Here is a 20046-nt window from a genome sequence, read left to right as displayed (position 1 = left end):
AATAAATGTGACGTTGCATAAGGTTGTCGAAACAATACCACGACGAATGCATGCCATAATCAAAGCTAAAGGTGGTATTGACAACGGGAGAGTTGAACCACTCTGTAAAGTCTTCTCCAGCACATCCCAAAGACTTTCAATGGGTTTAAGGTCAGGACTCTGTGGTGGGCAATTCATGTGTGAAAATGATTCCTCATCCTCCCTGAACCACTCTTTCACAATTTGTGCCCGATGAATCTTGGCATTGTCGTCCTGGAATATGCCCGTGCCGTCAGGAAAGATGGGAAAGATTTCCCATCCATTGAGGGGAAAACCTGGTCATTCAGTACATTCAGGTAGCCAGCTGACTTCATTTTATTGCCGCATAACATTGCTGAGCCTAGACCTGACCAATTGAAGCAACCCCAGATCATAAAATGTATTTAAATCCAAATGGCGACTTTTTTTTTTGGCCAGGCAGTGTTTGTGTAACACAGACACTAAAATAAAGTGTTACCGAAAAAAGTAGAAAATAAACCTTGTCACCTACAATATATGTCAGACTGTGAGTGAGAATTAAAATATTCCAATTGTGTAACTACTGACATGCTCTAAGTATAATTAGTGCCAGATCTAGCACAAACATTAATAATTAAAAAGTCATTTAACAACCAGCAGAGCAACAACAATATCAACCACCTGTGAACCAAAATACAAAAAGTGCCCCTGTTTTCGTGAATATTTGCTTATGAACATTTGAATGTATCTCTTATATATTTAACGTTGGTATGCACACATTTGTGTGTGTGCGAGATAGAAAAAGCGAGATTGAAAGAGCAAGCGCCTCCAGGAGTTGATGACAGAATGTTCCACAAACATGATCGTTATCACCCGATGCCTGCCATTGAGTGGCAAAGGCAATCTCACTGGCAATATTACTATACCTCCACCATCTGCGGTGGGAAGAGACACAGGGCACCCATGTCTAAGTTAATATCATTCTAAGCTTGTGATGTGCACACCTCTCCCAGGATAAACAGAGCCCAGAGTACCATATACTTCCCTGTTTATATCGCTTACACTCAAAGTTTTCCTGTTTTTTGACAGGATGTTTGTTTGTCCATCTGGAGTTGGTTTGTTTTCTGTAACACTTCCCTGGCAGAGGAGTTATTGGGAAGTGTGTTTGAATGTGTGCTCATGCGTGTTTGTGTATTTATTGGAGGCATGGAAGAACACTGAGTTTCAGTTGTATCAAAAAGGCAAGCTGCAGTGGTTGGCGTGGATGGGATCACATGCGGAGAAGTCATATAGACAGAGTGCCAACAACAGGCAATTAAAGGGACAGTTCACCCCAAAATTTAAATTCTCTCATCATTTACTCACATTCATGTCATCTAAGACTTGTATGACTTTCTTTCTTCTGCTGAACACAAACAAAGATTTTAGAAGAATATTTCAGCTCTGAAGGTCCCAGGTGATTAGGCCTTTGAAGCTCAAAAAGCAGATCAAGTCAGCATAAAAGTAATCCATATGACTCCAGTCATTTAATCAATGTCTTCTAAAGTGATCCAGTTGGTTTTGGATGGGAACAGACCAAAATGTAACTCCTTTTTCACTGTACATCTTGCCATTGTTGTCTCTAAGCACGATCATCCACGATTGTCCTGGAGTGATGTCGCTTCACACCAATTGTGTTTGTTTATCTTCCGTTTTGTTACTTTGTGTGTGTTTTATCAGTCTCATATTACACACATCCCTATAATGGACATACTTCTATCTAGTCCAAATGAATTTTTGTGCATTGTTGTGCTCCGGACTGTGACCGGACAGCAGCGACTTGCGAGCTTTCGTCCGGCTGAACACCGTTTTGTGCTCTCGTTTGGCGTTTGATGTTGAGCTGCAGGTCGTAGCTGTTTGTTTAATCACAACAGCAGGGACCTCTTATTTGGACATTTTATCTTTGTCAGTGTCCATGAGGGGGTGATCCGATCCATATAAAATTAAACAGATTTTATAGGGTTTCTGATATGACTGGAGTCTTCATCTCAAGTGAGTGTACATCATTTCAACATGTTTAAAAAAAATGCTATTCATGTTTTTGTGTAAACTTTTTTTAATTAGCAAAAAACGTACTTAGTGCACTTTTAAGTAGAAGCTGTGGGGTAGCTGTTAGTACAAATGCTCCAGAAACGTGGTGCTTATGTATGAGACACATGTTACAAATTCAGCCTGTGATGGGTCTGGATCGACCACCAACCCCCCCCCCCCCCCCCCCCCCCCCAACCACAAACTATGCAGTTCAATTGCTATTTATTTAACGGATATACTGTAGTAGTCAACACAACCAAAACTGATGTAAACTTTAAAACAAAAGTAAAAGATTGACTTTGGTATTTTAGGAATCGATATCGGGTTTGGTCAAATGAAAATGGCTTTTAATCAAAAAATCTATATTTTTACCCAGCCCTTCATACTATAATGAAGCATGTAGCTAATTATGTATTGTGTGTGTTTTTCACTTAGTTATACTTTGGGGGCAAATTTGTGACCAGAATTTAGCTAAACATGACAATGCATCCTTTTAGAGACATCACAAAATGCTAAGAGCTTTCTTTTAGGGGTGTAGGGTTTGGTTAGGGTTAAAACTGGGTTTTGGTCGGGTAGGTCTATAGTAATTAAATTTGGTTTTATATAAAAATAATATAAGTTACGGTCTGTTCTCATTTAGCTGGTAAACGTGTGTATGTGTGAGTTTGTACATGCTCGTATGAAAAACGGTTAGATCAAAGGCACCCTTTCATTAACCAGAGTCAGTATGAAACAGCCAGTTGTGTTAGACAGAGCTGATGTAGATCCTGGACTGGACAGTTTAACTTTTGCTCTCTGGACTGTTTCTGACAGGCCTCTGTTCTGCAGAGCACGCATGAAAAAGCTCAAACACACTATACGTAATGCATTTACCCTACACAGATGGAGACTGCTGAGCTAATTTACGCTCCCCTCTCATCTCGGCCAACAACATTCAGAGCAATTGGGTGTTACACTTCTGTAGCCCGATTTTATGTGTTGCGTTCCAAAATGTTTCGGACACACACAAGTATGCATTGCAGTCTCAATGTTGCCACAAGTTGCACTGTAGTGGACGTTAGTGTATTTTTGCCCACTTCTACATTAATGTTTTCTTTTATATTTTCTGCTTTACCTAGTATGGCCCTACAGACCACTGTACCACATGTCTTTGATTTCAATGAAGTTAAAAGCATTGCATAACTCAAGAGCTTAGAAATTTGCATTTGAGAACTTGTACAGTAAATATTTGTACACATAAGCCAATACACTTTATGAAAGTAAACATTTGGTTGACTCGTTCCATGTAATGTGTGTTCAAAGATGAGATCCATGAGGTCTCATTTAATATCTTTGTTGATTAAAAAGTTAAAATAATCAGTTCTAATCACACATAGCATGGATGCGGTAAAAAACCGTGCTACTTCTCTCTTATTAATGCAACCGCAACACATTGGTGAGGTGCTTGTTGAACTGGCACCTCATTTTTAAAGAGACAATGCTGTTTTAGAGCTTGTTCTACACATTTAATGTAAGCTCAATATAAGCACTTGTAAATCACAGATAAAAAAAAACATGCATAACAAGCATGTAACAAAATTTGTAATAAATATGTAAATATATACATATAAATGGTCAATTATACATAATGAAATATTTAAACTTCAACAAACACTGTACATTTTGTACATCTCTGTACATTGATCAATTTAACAAATAGGCTTCTAAAGCTTATATGCATGGATTTGTTGAAATTCCTGTGCAAAGCTTTGCCCCATTAACCTAAAGTTTTTGTTTATCTTTACATAGTACTTAATTTTAAGGTTCCAACCTTGTGAATATTTTGTGTTAAAACATGTAGCTAACAGGAAATTTCCAAAAGTTACTTTATCATTATTATACATGCAATTTCATGACATATAAATTGATAGAATGTGGATTTTTTTTTTTTTTTTAAGTTTTAAAAAGTTAAAATGTGATTTAAAATGATGAAAAACTAATTATGAAATAAAATATACACTTTAGTTTCACATACTATAGTGTGTGAAGTCATGTATATGAACATGACATGTATCTGTGTGTATACTGTTTGTATGTATGTATGTGTGTATATATATATATATATATATGTGTGTGTGTGAGTGTGTGTGAGCTGTCTGTCGATTACAACTTTTAATCACTATTATTCGTATAATTTTTCATAGTTAATTGCGATTAAACACAGATTTTGTGCTGAAGTTTGACTCTAAATATACTTCTTTTCTTGTCAAAATGCATTTATTTCCTTCTTAGGAAAGAAAACAAAACAATATGTAACAATATAATAATGCTTTATTAACATTTTCCAAACAAAGCCTTCCACGGTATAAAGATAGAAATGCACTAAAATAGCAGCAATTCAAGTAACATTAAACGTTTCCCAAAGTCTAAGTGGGAGTTTGACTAATTGAAAGAACTAGTCCTCACATAGTTTGCATATTCATTGCAATAGGCATTAAAGAGGTCATGAAATGCTCTTTTATATATATATATATATATATATATTTATTAGTTTTAATATCTTCCCTGAGGTCCACTGATAATGTTAGTAAATGTTTTTTTTTTTTTGCATTAAAACAGTCCATTTAGAAATATATGATCATTTTGCACCCTGTCTCTGGCCCTCTGTCTGAAATGCTTGGTTTTGGCCTAAGCGCCTCCTTAAAACTTCAACTGATTTGTTAACATCGTGCAGCCCCTCGAATACAGCCATTTTTGAAACTCAATAGGAAGAAACTGAATAAGCACCAAACATAAGAATAAATGTCAGGGTTTACACCATGCACATCCAACACATTGCATCCGAATATATTAAAATGTTCATCTCGAGCACAGCAGTTAACACTTACACCCTGTCTGCACGGGACGTGTGAGTCGTGTCGCATTAAAAGCAATAGAACCCATTATAATCAATTATGTTGTCTACCATGGAAGTGTCCATTGTGGCGCATCAAGTTGCGCCAACTGTAAACAGATGTCTCGTTCCATTTTGTGCTGCATGCGCTGGCGCTACTACTGCCAACAACACAAATAAACGGTTTAAAAAGTTTGTGTCGACACGCCCAGTGTAGACAGCCTCAAGCCGTTGCTTTGCATCGTGTCAATGGACGCGCCCAGTGTAAACGGTGTCAGCACGTCAGTCATGATTATGTATGAAATATTCATGAATGAAACAGTTTACTCATGTTTTTTGTGATTGCATCCAAGTGTTTTTAACTGCCCCATCCTTCAACAACAGTTCCTTTGCAAAGCCTGAATCGTACCAACAACTACAAATAGCGTCCATGACGCGTTTGTGCTCAAAACAGCAGGGCAGCTGCTGAATGACAGAGAGCTTCTCCTCTTCAGAGTTGTAACTTGACACCACGTCTTTTAAAAGCGGCCCGAGATATGTATCAAGTGGTCAAAGACGTCTGTCTGTGCATGTTTATGTAGAAAAACATTTAAATCCAGACAGGTACATAAAGATGTCCTGTGTAAGTCCACTTTGGATGAATCTCCCATGACAGGCCCCATCTCTCTTCTCTTCAACTGTGTGACTGACTGAACACCAGTGGGCGGGGCCAAGGGTGCAATGACGGAATAATAGGCGTTGCATATGCAGATGTATTTGGACCTAATGCACTTTTGGGGGAATACAATTTGTAATACTAAAACATCTAGGGCCCTATTTTAAGAGCACAAGCGTTACGCGCAACGCAATGCCTTAAGTCATAAGCACAATGGCCATGAAGTTTTGGTATTTTTGTGCAAGCATGCACTAAGTCTAGGTGCAAGTGGGTTTGGCGAAATCATGTGCACAACTTGCAAAAGGCTGGACCAAACCAATTTATTTCTGAGGTTCTTCTCTGGTTATTCCAGCATCTGCGTCTTATTATATAGTCCATTCCCTCAAGTACCAATTATTTAAACAAAGACAGCACATTTATAAGAAGTTGGTAGTGTAAATGTACTGTATGCAATGAATTAAAAGAATAGAAATATGGACTTGCGTTCTTTTGTGCATTAACTGGGGCCTTGATTAATGCCAGGCATATTTCTATGATAGTGACACACCACCTGCTCCTTTCATATGCATGAAAAATGTGATTTTCATCAGAATTTGGATGTATGCTCTTTTAAATTGTAGAGAATGTAAGTATTATTAATCATTTTCATCTACTGATGCACAAATCTTGGCTAGAATTAACAGTGATTGTATCAGAGTGCACTTCACTTCTACCGGTCGATTTTGGTTTTGATAAAATAATTTATTGAAACACGAACAAATTAAATTAAACATATTTCTAAATTCAAATTACACTTCAAACGAAACGAAAATATAATCAATATAACGAAGTGATCAAAAAACTAATACTATATCCAAACATTTTACTCTGTCAACTTCTTTCAACTGCCCCTTTTACAGTGAATTAAAAAATCACTAAAAAATACAAAAATACCGATATAAATTAGATCATAAGTACAATTGTAAATATAAACATAATGATAATAATTAAAAAATAAGCCATGACCTTTAGATAGTTTAACACCATCTCATAATTATAAATTCTTCTCAAAACGGCTATGACAGTGATTGTCAGGGACTTAATTTAATGTTCCACTATATTTTCAGAGTTTGGACATGAACTTTATTACCACCTGCTAGTGGAATCTCCAAACTGCAAATGCAGGAACTGAATTTGGACTTTGCGCTGAGTTAAGAGGTGGTATTGAAACTTAGCACAATGACCAAATTCTTAGGAAAATAGCAAATTGTGCTTTGCACCACTTAATTTGCCTACACCCACATTAGCGCAAACACTTCCACCCATGGCCATTTGTTCTTTGCGCTGGCATGAAAATTGCCCTTAGAATTAGCGCTCTCACAAAAATTGGATAAGACGTTGTGCACGATCGTAGCACATAGCGCTGCGCTTTGCACGCACACGAAAATAGAGCCCCTAAAGTGTTACAACAATCTCACCTAAATATTACGCAGGGGCTACTTTTCTCACTGCTTACCTCTAAAATGTATGTATAAAGTCTACATTACGGCCCTTCTCTTCATTCACTTGTTTCCCAGCAAGATGTGGAATGTGCTGACTTACATTTATGTTGTTGTTCTTGGCAGATACCTTTATCAAATACTTTAACAGGTTGTTAGAGGGCAGTTCACCCAAAAATTTAATTTCTATCATTATACACCCTCAAGTCTGAATGAAATTGCCTCTTCAGTAGAACACCAAAGGAGATGTTAGGCAGTATGTCTCAGTCACCGTTCACTGTCACTGCATCTTACTTTTCATACAATAAAAGTGAATGTTTACTGAAACTAACATTCTTCCTCACATTGTAGCAGCAACACAAAGGTAAGTGATGACAGACATGTCATTTTTGAGTGAACTATCACTTTAAGAGTACAAGTCAATACTCAACAGTTACATTAAAAATGGCCATTTAGTGTTGACAAACTGCATTAAAAATGTTAACAAATTAAATCCTGAGAGAACCTTGCTTATATAATATGTATATTAAAGATAAATTTACCCTGCAGCTGAGCAGTTCTGGTTGCATACAAGGCATTTGTTTTTATTATTGCTATTTCTGCCTTTTTATGATTGAGCGCCACAATATGAAAGCGGGCAATACTAGATCGCCCCAACGTCGCACACTTGCAGTGTTGACAGCTTTGTTGATTATAAACAGGAATGCCGCTGCTGAATAGCGGTACAGGAAACACTGGCTTGCAGACAAAAACGGCTCATTCTTTGTTTTGGTGATAGAAGACCTGGCATGCTTCTGTGGTAATTAAAATGCGCCTTGCTTAGGCTGAAAAATTCTTAATACTTCTGTCACAAGTTCCATCTGGGCTTGTTTTGTACAATAAATAGCTTCAAGAGCTCCTTTCTCCATCATTTGATCACTGACATGGAAGCGCTGTTGTGTGTGTTTGTGGTGTGTGTGTGTGTGTGTGTACGTTTACATCTGGAGCACCCTGTGTAATGAGTCTGGGCGGACACATCGCAAAGGTTCTGCCCTTCTAACCAGAGTTAAATGGGTCTAACGGTAAATGGGTTAATCGCAATTAAGAAAAATTAAAGCATTAATTTTGACAGCTCTAATATATACACTGCCGTTCAAAAGTTTAGGGTCACTTACTCATTCTTTATTTTTTTAATTTATTTTTTTTCACATTTTAGAATAATTTTAAAGTCATCAAAACTATGGAATAACATAAATGGAACTATGGGAATTATGTTGTGACTAAACAAAATCCAAAATAAATCAAAACTGTGTTATATTTTAGCATCTTCAAAGTAGTCACCCTTTACCTAGAATTTTCAGAAATGTACTCTTAACATTTTCTCAAACAACTTCTTGAGATATCACCCTGGGATGCTTTTTAAACAGTATTGAAGGAGTTCCCATCTATATGCTGGGCACTTAGATGGGATATATATATATATATATATATATATATATATATATATATATATATATATACATACATACATACATATACACACACACACACACACACACACACACACACACACACACACAGACAGTACTATGCAAAAGTTTGTCACTTAAGATGTTTCACAAAAGCATTTGTCTTAAGATAGTTATGTATATCTTCAGCTTTAGTGTGTCATTAGGAGATATACATTTTAGACTCTCAAACATTCCTTTTGCATAGAATAGAATTGTAGAACAGGAAGCCCTGCAACAGATGGCATGGACCCCACAAAGGCCCCCACTGAACATCAGTTGAGTCTGGGATTACATGAAGAGACAGAAGCAATAGGGACAGCCATAATAGATAGAAGAAATGTGGCAAATTCTCCAAGAAACTTGGAACATCCTATGTGCCAACAACCAAGAAAAACTGTGTCCAGGTGTAAGTAGGAGAATTGGTGCTGTTTTGAAGGCGTGCGTGCGTGCGTGCGTGCGTGTGTGTGTGGTGAAAAGAATATTTTAGATTAGATTTTGACATGATCCTTTAATGCATAGAAACAATTCCTTTTTTTTTTTCATAATATAGACATCTTCCATTCCCAGCTATCATACGCAAGTGTGTGTACTTGTTTGCATGTACTGAAGGACATAGTGTTTATTTATGGTCGAGGTGACAGGACTGTTTTTTTTGGCCAAATTCTGTGGCTGGTCACTGTGTTGTTGTCGTGTGTAATGCAATGGGACCAAGCCAGCTCTGCAGAAACACAGTCACATACTGAAACTGCCTTCTTAAATTTTATTTGTTAGTGTCTATATGGACCCCATGTGTTTCATGTTTACTGGAAAAGTTCAAGTTAATCAATCAAAAGCTTTTGTCAGTTCTACATTGCCCCTTTTGCTGTGATCATGCTTTAAATTATATTTTGGCTTGCACTGTGTCATATCTTCCACATAACAAAAAGCAGTCAAATGGTCTGGAGGAAAATTGACATGACATCTTGTGTTGAACTAAGTTATTTTGTTTACTTCCTTGCAGAGCTGTGGTTGGAAAACAGATGCAAACAAACAAACAAAATGTTAGGATCAGCGGCATGGTCTTGGTAACAATGTTTGCCAGTTGTAGAAAAAGACCAATGTTTTCGGCCAAGAGCATGTACAGCTACATGTACCTTTACACAGAGTCCTGAAATGGTGCTATGTTGTGCCTTCATATGCCAATTGCACAGGTGATTGCGTGCACATGGATTACTTCGATTTGAAACAGCCTGCCAGTCTGTTCTTGTTCTGAATTTCCTTGTCAACAAACCAATAGCAACAATTACTGCATGTATGCACCACATTTACATCTGGAATACCCTTTGTCCACATGAGGGCATGTCATTTACCCAGTAGCAGGTGCTTGTGAACCCAAATAAGGCAGTATCTCAACTCACTGGAATGAGAGGTTAGGTCAGGTTTGTGCCTAGGTGGCATTGTCATCCCTCATGGTATACAAAGGTTTTTGAATCTACCATCTAGTGTGGATATAGGATGACAGAGGACACCCACACACTTTTTTTTTTTTTGTTTGTTTTCTCTGTAGTTCGACTGAAAGAGCATGCCACTTGCAACACCAAGGTTTAAGGTTTTATTTCCAGGGAGCGCACATGCTGATGAATGCACATAAATGTGTCTGCCAAATAATTATTTGTAAATGTTTTATTTGTAGGGATAGTAAAAGGAAGGACAGAAAATGCTGGAGAGGAGTGAATGAGACTCATGTGCCATATTCAACCTCATGTTGCTCGCATGGCGTAAGCACCATGGCTCAATGTGTTGGCGCATGCTTGCTAACCGCTAGGCCATGGCTCTGAGCCTTTGTAATAAATGCAAACATTTTCCTAAAACCCCTCACAAATGCTTAGGGTTGGGAATGGAGAACCGGTTCTTATTAGGAAACCGTTCCATTGATCAAAAAATACAGAAACTGTATGTTTTTCATGACTTTTGGATTGGTTAACGGGCTCTTGAATATGCATTTTTTCTGCCAATGCAGACATAGCATTGTACTAAAATACTTAGTGTTTCCTTCTACACTATTCAGCGGCAGTGCTGCCCCTCCATTGAATCTATAGCATGAAACACATAGCACGACCAGTGTAGTCCGATTCCCAAATAAATTACTCCTATGATGCTGTTCTTTTAAATCTACAGCGCAACTAGTGTAATGCAGTTCCCAAACAAATGACTCTTATGACCAGGATCTTTTTTTAGTAAATTTTACTTCTGTCATGTCCAGCTCGAAATTAACCAATAACTATTACTGTGTTATGTAATGTTGTACTTAAGGCTCATAAGATTTAAATCAGGCAGAGTCATTGCTGACTTGTTGTTAATATGACAGTGTTTACCCATGACGAATTTTGTTGTAATCAGTAGAATTTGGAATGGAAAAAATAAATGAATAATGTTTTTGTTTTTTGTTTATCTTAGATTTTTGATTAATATATAGTAACAGTAGGACCAGTTATTATATTGTATTTATTGCTCTAAAATGTCATTTAAAAAGTCTGTATAACCATGCTTTTTTGCAAATATTTTATTAAATGTATCTCTGGTTTGATACTGTATATCTGCTCTGATAAAATCTAAAATAATCAAATTATTTAGCAACAGACTGCTGAGGGCAGAAAATGCAATAAAAATAGATTTTCTAATTTTCAAATATTAAGAATTGTTAATACAACCATTAAGGAATCAGAGTTGTTTAAAAGAATCTTAACTGGAACCGTTCAATTCCTTATTCCCATCCCACAAATGCTTGTGCCAATCTGTTGGGGAGGTTTGAGGTTGTAAATCTTGATGTACCATTTTTCAGATCCTTTACCCATTGTGCAAGCATGCACATTTTGCATTTGGTTATACAATATTTCATTGGCTACAGAGACATATAAACAAAAACATCAGTTTCAGTTTATTCAAACAGATCAAAGGAACACCCTAAACTTGTTTAAGATATGCACAAACTTACTCCGACTCACAGATCCTGCATGATCCCGAGTCAAAGCATGACAGAACAGCCAGAGGAAATGAGATTTAGGAGATGTTTTGTTTTTTTCTTAAGCAAAAGATTTACATTGTGCTGTGGCGTGCTCATCTTCCTGGCCTGTGTGCCAGCCACTCCACACTGGTAGAGCCTCTCTGCTTTTCCTGCTGCCCTGTGGCCACCCAACCACAGACAGGTGTTTCAATATTGACTTGCTGGCTCTGGGCTGACGTCAGTGAGCCTCGGCCATTGTTTTGGTGAGCAGCACTTTTCAACAGTAAAAAAAAAAAGAAAAAAGGTTGTTCGTGTTGTTTGGACGGTCCTGCGCCTTTATCTAACCTGCCAAGGAAGAGGGAGGATTTGAGAGCATGCGATACAGAGGCTGTTTGGGCGGTTGGAGCAACTGGGACCAACGCTGGGTCAACGGGGAGGAAAAAGGGCCAGGCACTGCTGGTACAGTATGTACTCTCCCTCTGGGAAGACTGGACAGAGAAAACAAACTCAAATGCTAAATGGTCTTTCCGGGATGGAGCTGGAAAAGAGAGAGAGATGAGGAAAGAGGGTTGGGTACCTAGAGAAAACTTCTTTCTTCCTTTTAAAAGCATCTAAAGAATACAGTTGGCCCGCCAATGGCCACAGAAAGGAATAGGGTTAAGTGAAGTTAAGGGTTAGTTCATCCAATATGAAAATTCTGTTATCATTTTCTTATCCTCATGTATTTTGCTCTTTCTTCTGTGAAACACAAAACAAAAATTTAGACAAAGTCCGAGCTATTCTTTTCATACAAAGAAAGTGGATGGTGAGTTATACTGTCAACCTCCAAATAAGACAAAAAGCACCATACAAGTAATCGTTTGGACTCTCAAAGATCTCAGATCTCACTTACACAAGTACTTTTAAATGTGTTGCCTGAAGTCTTATGTCAATGGTGTCAAACATCATTGGTTCTGGACCATCTTGTGACTGGTTCCAGTGTGTGTTCATTTTTTAATTGTACAATTTTAATTGATTTTTTTTTTTTTTAATTGGTACTTTTCATAAAATAGTAATTGTATGTCCTTTTTGGAACTTTGCATCAGTACAAATGACCATTTAATTTTGGTGTATGGGAAAAAGAAGTTCTGACATTGTGCAAAATATTTCCTGGGAAAGGCCCTGGCACACTTAATACGAAATCAAAGAACAAACAAGTGTGACATCGTTTAGAACGAAATCTGGCCAAAACGAAGGTGTTTTTAAGTTAGTTTCGGAGGTTTGTAACAGCTCGCCAGCGTGAACTTTCAGGAAATTTTGGACCGGCTGCTAAACACCTTCTTACTGCCATTGGTCCACATCTTTGGTAGGTGTGACCAGGAGCTCCACCTACTTTGAGGTCGACATCTAATTCCCGTTCAGTCAGTTAAGATCAGTCAACATGAACACACCGGCTTTCAGGGTTATTAACAAGCTGGTGCAAACTTAACTACATCTTTATGATTGTTCACTTAGAAACCTATTTAGACCTTTTTTTTTATTGTATTTAATAATTTATTTACCTATATGACCTTGAGTTTGAAAATTGACTTTTTTTTACTTTTGAATATTTTCTCAAATACTGAACCAATCCTCATAAATTATATACCGTTTGAAAGCTTAAAGTCTCAAGAATCAAATTGTGCTGTCCATTTAAAAAATAAAAACCAGATGAAATTACAAGTATAAACACTAGATGGCTGCAGAGAGCTACTTATTCATCCCTGGTTGAGGAGAAGATGATTTCTAGATTTTGTCACAAGTTCTGCATTTAGATATATATTTAAACATTATCAAAAACTACTTTTGTCAAAGTTTAGCATTTTGTTTGAGGATATTTTTGTCAGTTTTTGCATACCTGAAATGAGTAGAATAACAAGGTGTGTGTGTTCAGAATTGTAGATGTGTTATTGTCTCACCAATTCATTTTGGTGTGTGTGTGTTCTGCATTGTGGCTTATTTATATATATATTTTATTTTTATTTTTTTTTTATGTAAAAAAAAAAAAAAAAACATTCCGTTTTATAGTGTGACCAGTTCAGTTTTGTGTGTATGTTTGTGTGTGTGTTTGTATTTTGCACTCTTGATATTTGGTAGTCTCACCCCTTCATGTCTGTGCATGTTTTTCTGCATTATGGCTTTTTTTTACATTATATATATTAAATAATGAAAAAAAAATGGGGGGCCTGGGTAGCTTAGCGAATATTGACGCTGACTACCACCCCTGGAGTCACGAGTTCGAATCCAGGGTGTGCTGAGTGAACCCAGCCAGGTCTCCTTAGCAATCAAATTGGCCCAGTTGCTTGGGAGGGTAGAGTCACATGGAGTAACCTCCTCGTGGTCGCGATTAGGAGTTCTCACTCTCAGTGGGGCCTGTGGTAAATTGTGCGTGGATCGCGGAGTATAGCATGAGCCTCCACATGCTGTGAGTCTCCGCAGTGTCATGCACAGTGAGCCACGTGATAAGATGCGCAGATTGACTGTCTCAGAAGCGGAGGCAGCTAGGACTTGTCCTCCGCCACCGGATTGAGGTAACCGCACCACCACTAGGACCTAGTAAGTAGTGGGAATTGGACATGCCAAATTGGGGAGAAAAGGGGATAAAATTAGAAAAAAGTTTAATAATAATGAAAAAAAATCTGTGATTTTTAGTGTTTTCCATTCATTTCCTATGGCGGTCACCTTGTACTGGGAACAGTACAAGTGTAACTTTTTTTGTTCTCTTAGACCAGGGGTTGGCAACCTACGGCCTTACGAGGGGTAATCACTGGCACGCCAGCAACAGCGAGAGAGGAGTAGACTATTTTATTCATATGAAATTCTGCAGCTGCATTCCGTTCTACATCTTGATGTAATCCTTCCTCATGATCACGCAGCGTGTTTTCATGAGCTGAATGGGAGGCTAAACAAAAAGTTAAAATGTAACGAGACTGCAGTATACCCAACAGACTCGTGCAAGCCATTTGCACATCACGAGCCGGCAGCGCTTAACTTTCGGTTAAACGCGCCTGCTTTGCTTCGGTCAGGCTGTGCAGATGACAGCCTACATTCCGTGTTTCATTTGTTTCTTATTGCTTTCAGAACAGCATGTGATGTAATAAGGAAAACCACTATTAATTGTTGAGATTTCCAACCTAGCATACAGGTACACCCTCCTTAATCCATGGTCACACTCAAAATTACATTAAAAAAGAAAATATAAACCCACATCGTGTGGTTCAAAAATCTGAGTCCATTCAAAATATAAATTAAACCTGGAAATAAAGTTTTAGGATTTTGCAGGTGCAATTCACCAAAAAGGGCTAAATAGTTGATGGGCTTGTGATGCGTGAATGGCTTGCACAAGCAGCGTGAGTCTCATCACACTTTAATAGTGTTTAGTCTCCCATTCAGCTGATGAAAACATGCTGCGTGATCATGAGGTTGGATTACATCAAGATGTAGATTGGAATGCAGGTGCGAAAAACGTCATATAAATAAAATAGACTGCTCCTCTGTCGCTGTTAAAATAATGGCACTCCATGTCAAAAAGGTTGCTTTTTGGACTTATATTGATCAAATCAACTCCAATTTCTTTGTGTGTGTTCAGATATCAAATGGATGAGAAGTCACCAAGTCTCGTACCAGTCAGATAAAGGAAACCAGTTTTATTGAAGAAACAAAATTGATTTTGGTCAAAAATGACCGAACAGTGCATGAGGGTTAAATCATAATTGAGTGGTTAAAAAGCATCTTTTACTGATCCAGTGTGAATTCTACTCATAGAATGAGGCATGAAGTCATGGATGCATTTTATTGTCGTTAAGGTTAGTTAGTTATTAGTTAAGGTTTTACATGTAGTCTTGTGCATGCTCATATTTAAATGCTCCTCTAATCGCCTCCCCCAGTGGCGTGGCAGGTGTCTGAATGTGTGCAAACAGTATACCGTTGCTCAGCTGTTTTGAAATTCATTTTGGCTCTGAGTGAAGAACAAAGAACTACTACTCTGTGAGTTTGCCGGGGCCTTAACACTTCAAAAGGTTCCATTTCATAACATTAGGTAACTTAATTAGTTAACGTGAACTAACGATGAACAAGCATTCATTATTCTTATTTAATGTTAAATAGAGCAAATACTAATACATTTCTAAAAGTAGAAGTTGAATGTGTTAATATTAGTAACTGCATTATAAACTAACAATGAACAATTGTATTTTTATCAACGAACATTAAACAAGATGAATAAATGCTGTAAAGATATATTGTTCATTGTTATTTCATGAAACATAATACATCAACTAATGTTAACAGATGGAAATTATTGTAAAGTGTTACCTATTTTCTTTTGTGTTCAGTGGAAGGAAGAAAGGTATGCAGGTTTGGAATGACATGAGAGTGAGTATATGAGGACAGAATTTTCATTTGTGTGTGAACTATTCCTTTAAAGGGCTTAAGAAGCCAAAAATAATTTCACGTTTCTATATTCACCCTATGAAATTTCAGTTGCTTGGATTTAACTGGAAAATAAAGTCAACCAGGAATCTCTGTAAAATTCAGTTTGTGTGGTGCACTTCTTTGTCGGTCCAAGAAAAAAAAAAAGACCAAAGCATCTTATCTGTCCAGTCTTTGGCATTCCCGCCTGTGCATGTTTGCGAGAGGTAGAGAAGAAGCGTGGATTATCAAGGTCAAGTTAATCTTGGCTATGAGAAATCTGCATTCCAAAATGTAAAGCTTAGGCCATGGTAAGGAGAGGGCAGGAAATGCCTGAGATTGCTCTATCTGGGTAACAAAGGGCTAAGTTCTGAGTACTAAAAACAGTTTGAGTTTAGAAAAGAGTAACAGAGACCGACAGGGCCCAGTCAAACATTGGAACCTTCAGACACAAATGTTTGTGTTTCTACCGGTCTTCTCAGCTACACCCTATCAAAGCCAGAGCTTTCTCTAATGTGGTTAGTTTGTCCCTGTTATTTCAGATATCATGATCCATATGTCATCCATCTTTGTAAAGTTCAAACTTAATGCAAACTTTCAATCAACTATGTTTGAATTTTAGATTCTGGTTAGGTGCCTGGTTAGTAGAAGCTCATGACCTTCCACTATGCATGTTACACTTACTATCGGCCTAAGTACTAATTGTTAAATTTAGGCACATAACTCATCCTGCACCATTTGTCCTAATGACAGTATAATTCACTTGTTGAGCTGAGTTGCGCTATGTAATCTGACTTGCGATTTTCACCTATCAGATGAAAAACTGGCGAAAAATCCTAAAGATTTACGTTGAAGAACCCAAACCATATCTAGGCCCCTGAATATCATGAGACCTGGGCCACATAGAAACTACCTAGATCACCTTTAGCAACTGCATAGCTTGATGCTAAATAAACCTCTCTGAATACCCTAGCATCGTACTGGCAAATTTTGCATGGGCAAGCACCACTCAAATTGTCTTCAAAAAATCAAATTAAGTATTTGTGTGTGGGTTTCTTATTGTCTTTAATTGAATGTGTTCAGGTGTTTCGAGTGGCCAGTGTGTGTCTGGGCAGTCCTCCAGACACCATTTGTTGGGAATACCGGGACAAGGAAAAGAACTTCCACCGTATGGGGCCTCTGACTCCTTTGGAGTTCTACACAAAGCACGTCAAGCCCCTCTACAATCTCCAGGACAAGGTTTGAGTAGAACCAAGAACCTCAACATCTTCCATCAGTTGTTGACTTTCCCGCATCAGTCTGTTGTAGCCCTTACTCACAGGTTGCGTTACATCTCCATGCAGGTCTGCCTCGTTAATGACCCTCGACCTCAGAACCCCTATGGGAAATTGTACAGCGTGGAGTTTCTGGGTAACATGGTGGCCGGCCGCAGAACACTTTACAACAACCAGCCCATCGAGCTGCTGAAGAAAGCAGCCGCAGATTCCATCAAGAATGGAGAGGTAAAATTAACTAGTTGTCTGAGCAAGTAGTAGACGAGTCTGTCTTGAGCTGTTTTTTCTTAGCAATATGTAAACTATATCACTGTCCTTCAGTAAAGGTATTCAACAAATAAATACAGTAAGCTAAATATTAAATTACTATAACCTTTTTTTTCTCAAAACTATCATATCCCTTAAAGGAATATCCCGGGGTCAATACAAGTTAAGTTCTATTGACAGCATCTGTGGCATAATATTGATTTCCACACAACTTAATTTTGACTTAAAAAAAGCTGAAATCTGGGTTACAATAGCTGCGTGCTAGTGCGTGCCAGTTGCATTTCCAGTACTTCATTGTGCTTACTCTGGGCCAATGGCCTTTGAACCGCCGATTACCCTTGGGCCAACCGGGGATTGAGGTGGGTTCAATGTCAATGGCGGAGTTTCATCGAACTTCCCAGGTTGAGGATCCAGCACACAATGGGAAAAAAATAAATGTACAAAATGTGGGCACAGTACAAATCCGTTAAAATGCCCAATGGACAAAACGGTGCCCAAAGAAATTACTTTACATGGTTCGGTGAACTTTCATAGATGGTGTGCTGGGACATCGTCCTGCTGTTAGTGGAGAGACCACTTGGGACACCATAGCAGTTAGAGTCGGTGAGTTGTCAATGCTAACTTATCTTGCTGTTTACATTCGATATAATCTCGATATTCTAGATAACATGATAACTCCGCTTGAGCTTCCCTCTTGCTTGTGAAATGGGCTGGGTGTGTGACGTTGGCACCGCAGCAGAGTATTAATTATGGAGTTATTGGCCCAATGGTGGGAACGCAAAACTATTTTGGTCTTGCGGCTCGAGGTCCAAGGCTATTGGCCCCGGCTGACCAGTTGATAGCTCTGGCCCGCACTGGCCCGATAGTGGAAAAGCGGCTAATGAGGCACTTACAATGGAAGTGAATGGGGCCAATCCATAAACGTTTCAAAAGTATGACTAAAAAAGGTCAACAAAATGTGTGTTAACATGACTTTAGTTTGATAAAATTGCTTACTAACATTTTCTGTGTAAAGTTATAGCCTATTTTACAACTTCGTAGCCATGATGACGTTTTAACGACTGTAAAAACAATGACTTAAACTACTTTAGAGCTCAAATATTACATAAGTTTTAACAGAATAATTAATGTAAGTGCTTTTATAAAAGCATAAGCTTCACATTTCTGCCTTTAAACCCTCCAAAAATTTGCCCCAGTCACTTCCATTGCAAGTGCCTCACTGTAGCCTAGGTTTTTTCCTTTTTTAAAGAAAAGGAGGGACGAGTCGAAATTATTTTTTGTTGTAATCAACATTATGCCACAAATGCTTAACTTGTATTGAACACAGAATATTCCTTTAAGAAAATTGTGTCTTTTAAATTCATCTTTCAACCACTGCTCCAAAAAATATATAAAGGAAATTTAGATGAACTCACTTGTCTATGTCACCAAACGAACTAGTCCTTGACCCAACACTTTTTCTAGCCACATATTCTATCAGCATTCGATTGAAAAGCTATTTACAACAAGTCAGATGTGACTAAATGACACAAGTATGTGTAAAACAATTTTTTTTAAACATTTTCTGAAAAAGTTTGTATACCTAAATGTATTGTTTGGTATTGTATAATAGACGTAAAATAAAAAGAATGATGAATCAAGCTGTACAATACTTCAGATTCAGTGTGAAGGAGTTCATGGAGATGTATTGTTTTGTTTGAAAGTTTTGTTGTGCATGTGTTTCGTGCCAAAAATTGAAAGTTGTAAAAAATAGGCCTTTTCGGGGGACCTTGGTAGCTTAGCAAGTAAAGACGCTGACTACCACCCCTGGAGTCGTGTGTTCCAATCAAGGGTGTGCTGAGTGAACCCAGCCAGGTCTCCTAAGCAACCAAATTGGCCCGGTTGCTAGGGAGGGTAGAGTCACATGGGGTAACCTCCTCGTGGTCGCTATAATGTGGTTCTCGCTCTCAATGGGGCGCGTGGTGAGTTGTGCGTGGATGCCGCAGAGAATAGCGTGAAGCCTCCACATGCGCTATGTCTCCACGGTAATGCACTCAACAAGCCACGTGATAAGATGCGCGGATTGACGGTCTCAGACGCAGAGGCAGCTGAGAGTCACTATGCCACCACGAGGACTTGGAGCACATTGGGAATTGGGCATTCCAAATTGGGGTGAAAATTAAAAAAAAAAAAAAAGAATAGGCCTTTTCAACCTGCTTAACTAGCACATGCATAGAGAATATCAAAGGATGATTAAGTTGAGAATGTGTAGTGAGACACTTTACATTTAAGGTTCCATTCATTAACATTAGTTAATGCATTAGGTATCATGAACTAACAATGAAACATACGTTTTTACAGCATTTATTAATCTTTTTTAATGCTAGTTAATAAAAATAGAATTGTTCATTGTTACTGCATAGTGCATTAACTACTGTTAACATATACAACTTGTTTTACTATATGTTGAAATTAACCTTAATCAAGATTAATAAATGTTGTAAAATTTACCTAATGTTATCAAATGAAACCTTATTGTAAAGTGTTACCAAT

At 37.9% G+C, this 20046-nt stretch overlaps 1 protein-coding gene across 2 annotated transcripts in view; it reads left to right on the top strand.

Annotated features, from left to right (window-relative positions):
• The window catches only part of LOC127422393 (bleomycin hydrolase-like), a 43969-nt gene that overhangs the window by 9808 nt on the left and 14115 nt on the right, over positions 1-20046 (top strand). For both annotated transcript variants that reach the window (XM_051665884.1, XM_051665885.1), the window contains exons 7-8: positions 17057-17212; positions 17317-17475. In XM_051665884.1, the coding sequence (XP_051521844.1) occupies positions 17057-17212; positions 17317-17475 (315 nt within the window). The remainder of the gene's footprint in view (positions 1-17056; positions 17213-17316; positions 17476-20046) is intronic.

The sequence above is a fragment of the Myxocyprinus asiaticus genome, chromosome 31 (genome assembly GCF_019703515.2).
Source record: "Myxocyprinus asiaticus isolate MX2 ecotype Aquarium Trade chromosome 31, UBuf_Myxa_2, whole genome shotgun sequence".
In the NCBI taxonomy this organism is placed as follows: Eukaryota; Metazoa; Chordata; class Actinopteri; order Cypriniformes; family Catostomidae; genus Myxocyprinus; species Myxocyprinus asiaticus.
The sequence above is the reverse complement of the archived record's forward strand: the minus strand, read 5'-3'. Positions and strand labels throughout refer to the sequence as shown.